The 12,975-nt window shown below is 40.2% G+C and overlaps 1 protein-coding gene across 1 annotated transcript in view; it reads left to right on the top strand.

The window, feature by feature from the left end:
• The window catches only part of LOC124804640 (heat shock protein 75 kDa, mitochondrial), a 352,899-nt gene that overhangs the window by 312,118 nt on the left and 27,806 nt on the right, over positions 1-12,975 (top strand). Inside the window, exons 11-12 of the mRNA XM_047264860.1 lie at positions 5,539-5,608; positions 9,445-9,592. Of these exons, the coding sequence (XP_047120816.1) occupies positions 5,539-5,608; positions 9,445-9,592 (218 nt within the window). The remainder of the gene's footprint in view (positions 1-5,538; positions 5,609-9,444; positions 9,593-12,975) is intronic.

Below are 12,975 nucleotides of genomic sequence, written 5' to 3' on the forward strand. Positions count from 1 at the left end.
ATCAGTTTAATAAGCCACAGCTGCAAAATACTAACACGAATTCTTTACAGACGAATGGAAAAACTAGTAGAAGCCGACCTCGGGGAAGATCAGTTTGGATTCTGTAGAAATACTGGAACACGTGAGGCAATACTGACCTTACGACTTATCTTAGAAGAAAGATTAAGGAAAGGCAAACCTACGTTTCTAGCATTTGTAGACTTAGAGAAAGCTTTTGACAATGTTGACTGGAATACTCTCTTTCAAATTCTAAAGGTGGCAGGGATAAAATACAGGGAGCGAAAGGCTATTTACAATTTGTACAGAAACCAGTTGGCAGTTATAAGAGTCGAGGGACATGAAAGGGAAGGGAGTAAGACAGGGTTGTAGCCTCTCCCTGATGTTATTCAATCTGTATATTGAGCAAGCAGTAAAGGAAACAAAAGAAAAATTCGGAGTAGGTATTAAAATCCATGGAGAAGAAATAAAAACTTTGAGGTTCGCCGATGACATTGTAATTCTGTCAGAGACAGCAAAGGACTTGGAAGAGCAGTTGAACGGAATGGATGGTGTCTTGAAGGGAGGATATAAGATGAACATCAACAAAAGCAAAACGAGAATAATGGAATGTAGTCGAATTAAGTCGGGTGATGTTGAGGGTATTAGATTAGGAAATGAGACACTTAAAGTAGTAAAGGAGTTTTGCTATTTGGGGAGCAAAATAACTGATGATGGTCGAAGTAGAGAGGATATAAAATGTAGACTGGCAATGGCAAGGAAAGCGTTTCTGAAGAAGAGAAATTTGTTAACATCGAGTATTGATTTAAGTGTGAGGAAGTCATTTCTGAAAGTATTTGTATGGAGTGTAGCCATGTATGGAAGTGAAACATGGACGGTAAATAGTTTGGACAAGAAGAGAATAGAAGCTTTCGAAATGTGGTGCTACAGAAGAATGCTGAAGATTAGATGGGTAGATCACATAACTAATGAGGAGGTACTGAATACGATTGGGGAGAAGAGGAGTTTGTGGCACAACTTGACCAGAAGAAGGGATCGGGTGGTAGGACATGTTCTGAGGCATCAAGGGATCACCAATTTAGTATTGGAGGGCAGCGTGGAGGGTAAAAATCGTAGGGGGAGACCAAGAGATGAATACACTAAGCAGATTCAGAGGGATGTGGGTTGCAGTGGGTACTGGGAGATGAAGAGGCTTGCACGGGATAGAGTAGCATGGAGGGCTGCATCAAACCAGTCTCAGGACTGAAGACCACAACAACAACAACAACAACCACCTTTCTGTAGACAACAGAGAGAGAGAAAGAGAGAGAGAGAGAGAGAGAGAGAGAGAGAGAGAGAGAGAGAATAAGGTCTCTCAGGGTCTAGTGCCTTGTTTACTTTGAATAATCTTAATTTTTTCAGTATTGGTAGTTTTTATTCCGATATCTATCATTTTTGATTGTGTTGTTGAGGCCAAGATACATACAGCAATATCCTCATCCATGAATACATTTTTAAATTCTTAATTCAGCATTTTAGCTCCCTGTCTGCTATCTTCAGTTTCAACATCTGAGTGTTCCATGAAAGACTAGACGGATGGCTTTATACCCATTTATTGACTTTATAAGTGATCAGACCTTATTAGGATCATTTATGAACCTTTTGCGAGAATGTGTCTTAAAATTATTGTAGGTTTCATGCACAACTGTTCTTGTGAATGCAAATATTGCCAGTAAGTTTCCCTGTCACTTCCCCTGCCGTCTCTTTTGTTGCAAGAGTATAGCACTGTCTGGTTTTTGCAGCATTCTCTGGATGGTGACGTGAAACCAAGATATATCTTTGTCACCTTTTTTATATTTTCAGTGGTACATACTTATCTTGACTATGGGGTATGATGTCAATAGTCTGTTAGTTTGACACAGTAAAAATATTGTCTTAGGTATCCTGTTCACTTTATTGCTTTCAGTGACCATCATCCATTTATAGTAACTTGGTCAGTATCACCTCTCTCATTGGTAACACTGGATCTCTTCATAGCCAGAAAGTCTAAAAAATTTCTGTATTGTGAGGGCTGTCAGACAATTTGAGGAAGTTGTCTGACAAAGTTTCCAGTGTTACTTCACAAGAATATTTGCCCTAGCTACCAATAATGTATGTGTAGTTTTCCCAGCTGATACTGGGCAAATTAAAGTTAGCATTACCATATGTTTGGGGTATTTCCAAATGATTGAGTTTAGGCTATAGTTGAATGACTGTGCAAACAATGTTTTCTGAATTTATTGGCCAGCAGATTTGTTTTGTATTTTGCTAGACTGAGTTATTGTGCGTGTTGTTATACACCAATCCTCCTCCGGAGGGACCTAATTAACCTTCTTGATATATAAATGACAATATGTCATCTATTATTTCTGATAGATGTTCCACATTGTAAACAACTCTCAGCTCCTAGTAAAATGTGGGGCCAGTTGCTTTATAGGAGTGTCGTGGGTTCTGGCACTTGGTTGTGAATGCTCCAAAATTTTAGCAACTAACATCTCAAGATTCACATTCTCTGCATTTTATAAATGATGTGTTATAGTAACTGGTTTATCCAATGCTGGTTTTTGTACTGCTCATCTCAGCATTTACTGTACATTTGACATTATACAACTTCAGAAATCTTCGCCCTGTGCCACAAGCTGAGGAGTCTGATCTCATCACAGAATCGACAAAGTTTCAGATTTAGAATCTTCACTAATCCCAACCAACAAATCTCAATCGCTTCAAACTGACAGCTTCACTGAGGTCCTCAAATGAGCTATCTGTTTTCACCATTTTCAGTAGGATGCAGGAAGAATAGAGAATGTCTCAGATCTCAGGTGGCAGACTTAGTTGATATAAACATCTACAACTGACTGCAACATGTGCTCTCAATCGTACTTTCAGTTACTCTCAGAATGGCCTTTTCCACCTGGTGGACGCTTGCTCTGTGGATACACATAAAATACACATTCAATTTGTTTCCATCGTGTGTTTTTCCTGATAGAGGAATCATCATGTGCTAAACATTGAACTGCCTACAACTTAACGACACTTTCTTTCCCCTTTGTAACTGCCTTGATTTTGTCAGAGAAGAGACAACCGATTAAGCAGGAGACATGAGGCCCACAGGTTCTAATTGATTATCAGTGGAAAGCAATGTCTCAAACCTGTTTGTTAGAAGCATGGTACTAGCCATTTGACCATTTGCTGAGTGAAACCTTCCCAATGAAAATCCTCAGATTTGGGCATGACTTTGCAGTCACCATCAAGTAACAACTTGGTCTGGATCAGGATTCATTATGGACTAGGTCTGTTACAGGAGCAGCTTGCAAACTCAGTGCCACATTTGTGATTGATGGCAGCCATCATATCGCTTGCATTACTATCATAATTTTGCAGTGTCCCCATGAACCCAACATTGCCACCAGTGCATATTCCAGCCATTGACAGGTAGCAGCTAACTCTTTCTAGATCCTGCAAAGGCCAGAATCCCTAGCTGTATCCACTAACGAATGTAACTCCTCTAAAGAGGAAAAGATGTAAAGAAATTAAGTCAAAATCTTGCTGCATACTTCCGAATAGATGCATGTGGAAAACTATAATAAGTGCAAAGTACAACATTTAAACTGCATTTGGTGCTAGTATTTTTCTTAACTTGTGTTAGTGTCCCAATATCTTTGGTTGCTTACTGACAATCATTCCTCCATAAAATGTAAACTTTTGCAGTCAGAAAGGTCACAATTAAGAAAATGTTCTGGGCTATTATGCTGTGGTTGAATGGATTTCACTTTTAAACCGAACATTTCGTCCCCATCTGCGGAGGACATCTTCAAGTGTGATTATAGCTACTTTGAATGTCCAGTTCACATTGTGGCTCGCTACTGACTACAGCGAAATTCTATTTCTGTGTGCTTCTGCACAGTGCCAAGATGTCATATGACTTGAATGCGCCATCGTGTGGTGTTGCTATCACCCCATGATGGAAGACTGGTACACATCTTCTTCAGCACCAGAATCCAGATGTCAATCAATTTCATGACCTCTTCCTCCCTACTGAAATTCCTGGAGTGTTTTATGATCTTTATGGTCACTCTGTATAACTTTCATGGTATCCGCTTGTGGCTGCCAGTGCTTGAGTCCTGTCAAAATGAATGTGGTTGTCTCCTGACTGCAAAGCATGTTCCGACTGCACGGAACCAGAATTTTACTGTAGTCAGTACTGAGCCAGGGGATGAATTGGACATTCAAAGTAGCTACAATCCCCCTTGAAAATGTCCTCCACAGATGGGAAAGAAATGTTTGGGTGTAAGGTGAAATCCATTTGACCACACATAACAGCCCGGAATATTTTATTAAGTGTGATTCATTCTTCCTACACACCATTCACGCTCTTGAGTGGCTTGCAGAGTGTGATGTAGATACAGATGCACTGTAGTGTGAGAGGTCAATTAGAAAGAAACTAAGCTGTGAAAATGGCATAGAAAGACAGAAGTAGTATGAAAAATATGATTCGAGAGGGAAGGGACAAAATATAAGACAAAAGGGAAATCATATCAGGAAAAAGTCAAAATTGAGAATGTGCTGACACAGTATTGCATCACAGCTGTAGATTCTTGGATATCTTTGATTTTGTTGCTGTTGACAGTTTTTTGTACCCACTTGTTTTTATTGACTGAATGATAATGGTCATGGAAATGTAAGATAGTGGTCAACACTTTCTAATTTGTTGTTAGATCATTTGTGTACTGTTGGTGTCATCCTTTCTTTGGTTGGATGTTTTTTGCCAGCCTTACATTTGGTAAGTTTTAGAATGAAGTTTCTGACTCGTATAAGAGGAATGCATCAAGTAGGTACAAGTAGCTATGCTGTAGCCAAAAGAACAATTGTCTTGGATGTTGCTTGGGCAGCTGAAGACTATTTGAGAGCTAGAACAATGATTCTCATCAGTACCAATTTAATTTCATGAGTGAAGAGATCAAATACCATTTGTAAAACACCTAAATAATAAATTCTGTATGTGATGATAAAGTGTAAAGTGATGAAATAATTTTTCTTTAGCTTGGTAGGTATCATTCATGTTTGCCAGGGCCCTGAGGTCATGAAAAATAAATGCTTGTACACATTCTTATCTGAGTAGTTTTTGGATACAGATATCGCTGATTCACATCTTGTTTGGTTTCATTTTGCTTTTCGAATTATGCACAAAATATTGATTGTAAATTCTGTCACAGCATCCAGCTGAATATTAACAGAGGGTGGAAAATCAAAGCGAAACAGAGACACAGTAGTTTAAAATCCTTATTCTTTTCGGGTGAGGCCCGAAAGTATTGCCCTTTCATGTCAGTTATTAAGTTATTGATGTTGTGGACACCTGTTAATATAAATCACAGGAGTTTTCCACTTTCATGTATCATTGCATTATCATTACAGCTTTCAAGTAATTTGTTAGAATTACAGAGTACTCATTTTAGAATACAGGTAGACATTTAAGTTGTGAAAATAATAATAAGTTTAATATTGATTTTCCACTCCCATCTGTAGGTGTTGTTGACTCTGAAGACATTCCTCTAAATCTTAGTCGAGAGCTTCTACAGAATAGTGCCCTAATAAGGTAAGAATGTAGCTGTTATTACATTAGTAATTCTATAAAAGCATGTATCTGTGAAGTAATGTTCTTTAGAAGTATATATCACATTGCATGCTGTTTTTTGGTACATTATCCATTAGAAATTAACACAGTTAATTGGTATTAAAGTAAAACTATTATGGTCATTCAAAATAATGTGTCATTCTGAAGCTAATGTCAATAACAGATCTGAACTTGCAGTCTTAAAACTTTTGGGATCTTGTGAACTAAGAAGGTAAAAGGTTTCAGAAAGCGAAAATTTTATTCAAACTTCCACCTCAGTAGCACATTCAGTTTCTCTACAAATGGCTTCAGTGTAGAATTTTTGAGGAAAAGCAGAGTTAATCCAAAGAAGCCAACAGGGGAATGTTTCCAATCCCTCACTGTAATACAGATGATAAATCTCTCACGCTATGTGCACGCACACTCTCTGCTCTTTCCCCTTTACACTCTCTTTTTCAAAGTACAGTAGAGCATCGATTATCCGAACGTCGGTCAACCGAACGACCGCTTAACCGAACTGTGTACTCGCTCGCACCTGTTACTCATCCCCCTCACTCCCAAACCAAGTTTCCCACAGTAGTTGCTGCACTGGGCCACCGCTGGCGGAACATTGCTTTTAAAGGGGCCTTCACAAGGTGCTGCTGACCGGCCAAGCCGCCAGTCGCTGTGTTTCAACAATCAGCACACTTCTGTCTGCTTGGCACTGGCAGTAGAAGTAGCTGCAGTATCAGAGCTGTTCACAGCAACAGCTGCGCCAGCTTAGAGTTGAGGCGTGCCGCTCTGTGCAGTTTGAAGGATTGCGCACCCCCAAGAAGAGCTTCTCACAGTGCAGCCAGTCACCTTCTGTTCACTGTTATGACCAGTTGTGTGCTGCTGCGTGAAGAAGTGAACTTGACAATACAAAATGCTTAAATGTAAATGTGTTGTCCTTTCTATGAGGGACAAGTATGAGATTATTAAAAGGTTAGAAGAAGGTGAATCTGCAACCACTTTCTCCAATTTTTTGGCAAATAAACATGTACAGTTCGATTATCCGAACAAACCAGTTTTCCGAACACCCATGTCCCCCGATTACTTCGGATAATTGATGCTCTGCTGTAGCTCATGATTGAGAAAAATTCTTTACACACACACACACACACACACACACACACACACACACATTGTGAATGGATCATGGCAGTTGGGAAGAGGAAGATGTACAAAGGGTATGAGTTATTAGAAGATCTTGGAGAAGTTGGAGGGGATGGGGTGAGGGGGAGGGAGGAAGGGGTGGGGAGAGAGAGAGAGAGAGAGAGAGAGAGAGAGAGAGAGAGAGAGAGAGAGAGAGAGAGAAGGGGGGGGGGCATAGATGAGATGGGATAGGAAAGAGTGAGGTCGAGGCCAATGTTGGGGACTAGTGAGATTTAGGACAGAGGTATTGCAGTATCGGAGGAGATGCTGCATGGATATTTTCCACCAGTTGAATTGATGATAGGGGAATCTAATCAAATGGAGTGATGTACATCATGTTCAATGAATGCGTGGTCAGGTTCATAGTTAGCCAATGTTTTTCTGTTGCTATTCACGAGAGTAGAGATTTGGTTACTTGCTGTACCCATATACAGTGCTGCACAGTAATTACAGCAAAATTGATGTATGGCATAATTTCATTCAAATGTGGCTTTACAGTACTAGTGAAGGATGTGATTGAATTTTAAAATGCTTGTTTTATGTTGGATAATATGAGTGTTACTGGCCATCACAATGGCCATGGGACTGTTGATGTTCAGAGGAAACAACGAGGGAAATCCATTTCTGCACTAGCTGGACTGTAAAGCCTCTGGTGAGGTTATAAGAATATTTGGATAACTCGCACTTTACATTGTTGTCGAGTGCTCACAGTCTATCAAAATGAATGTACTGTTTCTGATATGGACAAGGGTTTTTATGGAGACACCAGAGACATGGGACTCAGCATTGAGGTAGATAGCTTGTTCAGTCAAGAAGGGCAAAGTGAAGAGGATTTGGGAGTAGTGCTGTGGTTCTGGAAGAACAAGCTGAAGCTGATCAGTCCTGGGGCCCATATTGTGAAGGCATAGTCAGTTAATCTGAATCAGACAAGGTGTTTATGGTGTTGCGTGGATAAGGAAGATCCATTCAGCTGACCCATAAAGAGATTGGCATAGGAAGATGTCAGTCTACAATAACAAGAGCACTGCATGTGAAAGACAAAGTTTCAGGCTTGAGTTCTAATGTGGTACACAGTTTTAATCTGACAGTAAATTTCTAAAAAGTGCACACTCCAGTACAGAGTGAAAGATTAATTCTGGATATTGATGTTTCTGAACTGCTCAACTTGCCAAGCTGTTAAAAAAATATTTTAGCAAGCCTTGAACAATGGGCTCAGAAACATTGAAACACTCTTAGCCAGTGTGGTTTCGTTAAGGGTAGCACCATCAGTGCAATCCATGCGACATGCCTGTTAATGCAAAAGCATAAGGTGAAATAGAAGTGTATACACATGAAATTTCCAAACACATTAAAAGCAATCAACTGAGTCTGCATGACCTCATTAGACAAGCTGTTTGTTATCATGAAATCCCAGAGACCTCTGTGAGTTGGGTACAGACTCTTTATCACAAAGCCACTAGTGTGACCCAGGCCCATTTGGAATTTTTCCACCATCTGATATCGTTGTTGGTGTTCATCAGGGCTATGCCGTATTACCACTTTCTTCACATGCATACAGCAATGGTTGACATACAGACACCACACACCTAGATACTTCTTTACATGGATCATACAATCCTAACACAAGAAACATCCCTGTATTCAAAAATCAGGTACAGATTTGGACGGACAGACTGGCTGAGAATGAGTTGACCTCAGTATCAAGAAGGCTGAATATGTGGAACATGGTCACCAAACCAGTGGCACTGCAGTAATTGGTTATCAAGTGCAGCCAAAGACCATACATTTTAAACACCTGCCAGACTGTGATGCTACTTCTGATAACTGGATGACAGTAAATGTAGCTTGGCATTAAATGCAGACAAGTTACCTGAGTCCTTTGTGATTAAAATGTTCTGCAAAATATCAAGACAAAAATTTACATTGCCACAATATTCACAGCACCCATTTTTGGTGCAGAATACTGCCCAGTGAGGAAAAGTATGTGAAGTCATCATCATATGATCAAGTTGAATATGCATTGAAGGACTCGCGGACTGACTTGATATGACCAAGTAAGAAATGATAATTTCCAGTTTTAAGAAATGAGAATATTTGAAAGAGAATTTCCATTGTTCCAATTGTGGATAAAGTAAAGGATGCTCGCCTTTGCTGGTATGGACAGGTAATGAAAAACAATCTTCAGTCTGACCCAGCTGGTTTACAGTTGTATGAAAACTGACAAACCAGTGGTCTTAACAACATCAAGCCTGACGTGCAGGATGTTGCTTTTAACCCTGACCTGAATGTGTCAACAACAGAGTAAAATTTAGGAAATATAGTAAAGCAGCATATTAAATATGTGTAGAACAAATGACTGATATTTGTGGGGGTGATCTGTGTTTTATTTTATTTTTTTCTCTCAGCTGCCTTGTGTGTTAACAGTATTTATTCCCAAAATAGTGGTTAGAAAGTATTCTTCTGCATGCAACTTTTTCTGTTGTAAGTGATTTGGACTTGTTTTAGATACTACAAGATTGAAATGATTTGAAGTAGTCCATGAAACATTTGAGAAATTTTGTGCAGAATTTTTTCTCCCAGGAGGTACATGTCTTCTTGATAATCCTTTTATGTATCTGACTGCTTCACACAGTTTTATTTTGCAGGAAACTACGTACTGTTCTGGTAAATCGTATCCTCCGATTTTTGCATGACCGTTCTACAAAAGATGTTGAAAAGTTTGATGCCTTCTACAAAGACTATGGTCTATTTCTGAAGGAAGGTATTGTCAGCAGTGAGGAACAGCTTCAAAAGGTTTGTATTTTGAGGAATTTCTGAATGGGCAGGGTCAGACAGAAATTATGGTGACTCTATAAGCAAATTTGTTGGTAAATTACACTATATGCATTACTTTGTTCATTTGCAAAGCAGACTAACACAAAAATATGTCCAGTAAAATATTAACCTGCAGCTGTGACAAAGACATATTGCATCATAACAAAATGTTATGATGTACATTTGACAGAGTGTGTGGTTTTTGCATCTTCTTATGTAAACACCTTTTCTTTATAGTAGTCATATAAGCAGGTTCTTCCTCTCACAAAAGTGGAAAATAAAGGAACCATGAACCTGTTTTGAGTGGCCCACACATCAGTTTGCATCTTTGTTGCTAGCACGAGTAACCTACCAATATGCATTTGTTCCACCTTAAATTTTAATTTTTGCTACTACATATTGCATTGTCTTCTCAAAAGAAAACTTTCCATTATTTCAAATTAATCTTTGTTACTTAGAAGAGAAAATATAAGGAGAGATTAGAAACATTAGAAAACTTGTACATACAGACCAGTAATTTAAATCTGATCATGTCACAGCAAAATGGTAATGGAACATGTTAAACCATAAATTATAGTAATGGAAGGATCCCTATTTAAATGTACTGAGAAAATAAGAAAAGTAAAGTTTGAGAGTTTCATCCGAGTAAAAGATTAGTCGTGCTGCTTATTCATAAGAAATGTGAGTTGTTGAAAACATGTAGAGGATACAAAATGGGTATGTTTAAAAATAGTGCTTTCTTGCATTCAGTAGCAAATAATATCTACTCTTGTTTTTAACCTCGGCACCAGTATCAATGTTTCTTATGTTGTTAAGCACAAAAACTGCTCAGTATGATGGTCAAAATTGTAACCAGCAGTAATCTCTGGCAGATAAACCTGATGCGTAGTGAAATATTTTCACTGCTTTCATGAACAATGCAACATCATTTACTGCATAGAAATTCAGTAGTATTCCTTCCCAAAACTCCTTCAGTACTTTGTGCAAGAAAATTGTGGATCTGTGATAAATTTGGCACAGGTGACAGATGTGTGTTGTACATATCAAGCCATTGATGATGATAATGATGATGATGATGATTGGAATCTAGTAAAGAACTTAGCATCCATTCACTAAACTATGTGTCTCATCCACCTCCTCTTCATTAATATTACATCATGATTTCATCTTGCACCCAGTCAATTTCCTTAACCTCTTAGTAGTTCCTAACATGCACCTTTCCATCTTTCACTTCATAGCTATCAGTTTTTGAACGGTTTTTGGATTAAAGGTTCATGTCATGCTGCCATAAGTAAAACTTATGCATATTTTAATCAGTATATTAGCAATCATACTGGTTGTAAATTTTTCATTGCAGAAACATGGAAACCTCATTTTGAAAACCCTACTTAATTTACCAAAATAATGCCTGGCCATTTTTCACTCTTTATGCTTATTTCTGCTGCAGCCACCCAGTGATCTTCAACTGCCATAACTGCAAAAGCTTGTGGCGTCGATAGGTCATCATTTTGACCATAGACAACCTTAATCTTTGGGACTCAGGTCACTCATCCAAGCCGCCATGTTTATTCCATCTGTTCTTATACCTTGTACTGTGTGCACATGTATGGTAATTGTCGAAATATATGTATGTGCAGATATTAGTGGGGACAGTTTATTCCATATGCTGCTATTTGTATCCTGTTCCCATATTGGTGACCCCGAAGTTTCTATGTCTTCCACAACTTCCGCGCTGGGTGTTGTAAATAAACAGGTTATGCGCATGCCACCATGGCCACCTCACCCAACGCTTTGTTCGAAGATTTGGAAGCCCAACTACGACCGCTGGGCCCCTTCAATCCTTCGCCAATGGCCGGCTCTCCATTACTCCATAGTGATTCACATTCTCCAACCATGTTAACTTCAAACTTTGTTGTTCTACAATGGTCGAGTGCTACACCGTTAACTCAGACAATGGACTCGGATTTCATGTCACCAGACTGTGCTCGCCAAAATGTGAAATGGATAATATTCAGAACTGTGTACCTACCGATCGGTCGTATAATGTTCAAAGCGATCTACATTCGCACATGTACTTTGACTCTCAATGGGCCACAACAACAGTTACTGTCGTGCCGTGTGCAATGCCGCCATTTGTGCAAAACGCACCTGGCCACTATCAATCGCGACCTGTTACGGTTTTTCCTCATTTGCAGACTAACGATGGACATTTTCATGTGCAGAATTCTCCTTGCTCACTCCAAAGACCTGTTGCTCAACTTTTCGACCACGTGGGTTTAAATACATCTTTTGGCATTTCACCTTCCAGGGGCGTCTTACCACACCGCAGTGATCTTCCACAAGTTCCACCGGTAATTTATAGTCTGACCCCATGGGGCATGTTTTCAATGCGTGCAGAGAACTTACACTTCTGTCACACGAGTTACCAACCCCCTCTCCCACTCGCAGGATGCCCTGGTTCAGACAGCTCAGCCGGTCGCCTGTCCCACAGCTCGGTCTGTGTCTGCCCTGTTGGCCTTCTGCATTATTTCCAAGGTGGGTAAATTCAAATCAGTACCTGTAACCTATGGTCCAGTTTCCGGGACCCCTACACGTATTGCGCAACTGCTCGTTCCCACGGTACCGACCGTGTTTTCACGACACGTCAAGGTCAGTGGAACCTGCTGCTGCTACGGATGTTCTTGCCAGTAACACATCCACGCCAACTGTGCCAGCCTGCTGTACGGCCTCTCCTGCCACAGACCAGCTGGTTTTCCAAGGGACACCGAAGCCACTTGACATTTCATCATGGCTTGTTTTCCTAGTTGACACTGGTGCTGACGTGTCCATCATACCTACATCTTTAGCTCCCCCCAACTTTTCGCTGACGAAGTCACTTCTACGAGCTGTCATCACATCAATGTTACAAACCTCAGCCCTGTCAAAGTTACGGTGTACCTATCTCCTTCTCTGTGTTTTCCATGGACTTTCTACATTGCTGACATCGATGAACCAATTCTCAGTATGGATTTTTTGTTCCATTACAAACTCTCTCCGAACGTAGTTCAGGGCTCAGTGCTACATCATCCCACTAACACTCAGATACTGTGCTCCCACACTTATTTTTCAGTTCTGTTTCTCTCGTGACATGTGAGTTGGTACACAAGTGCTCCGTCCTCGTGGGCAACATTGTGACCTGCGTCACTAACCTACTGTCAGAACACGACTCGGCAGCTGCCCTGCATGTTGATAAACATTCCCCCTCTCTCGCGCACCAGCCACGTGACTCGGCAGCCATCGGTGTTCCACATGCAATGCCAACACTGCACTCGCCCGCGCCAGGTACCAAGTGCAAGGGTGACAGCAGACAGTTGCCCCGCATT

The sequence above is a fragment of the Schistocerca piceifrons genome, chromosome 7 (assembly GCF_021461385.2).
Source record: "Schistocerca piceifrons isolate TAMUIC-IGC-003096 chromosome 7, iqSchPice1.1, whole genome shotgun sequence".
In the NCBI taxonomy this organism is placed as follows: Eukaryota; Metazoa; Arthropoda; class Insecta; order Orthoptera; family Acrididae; genus Schistocerca; species Schistocerca piceifrons.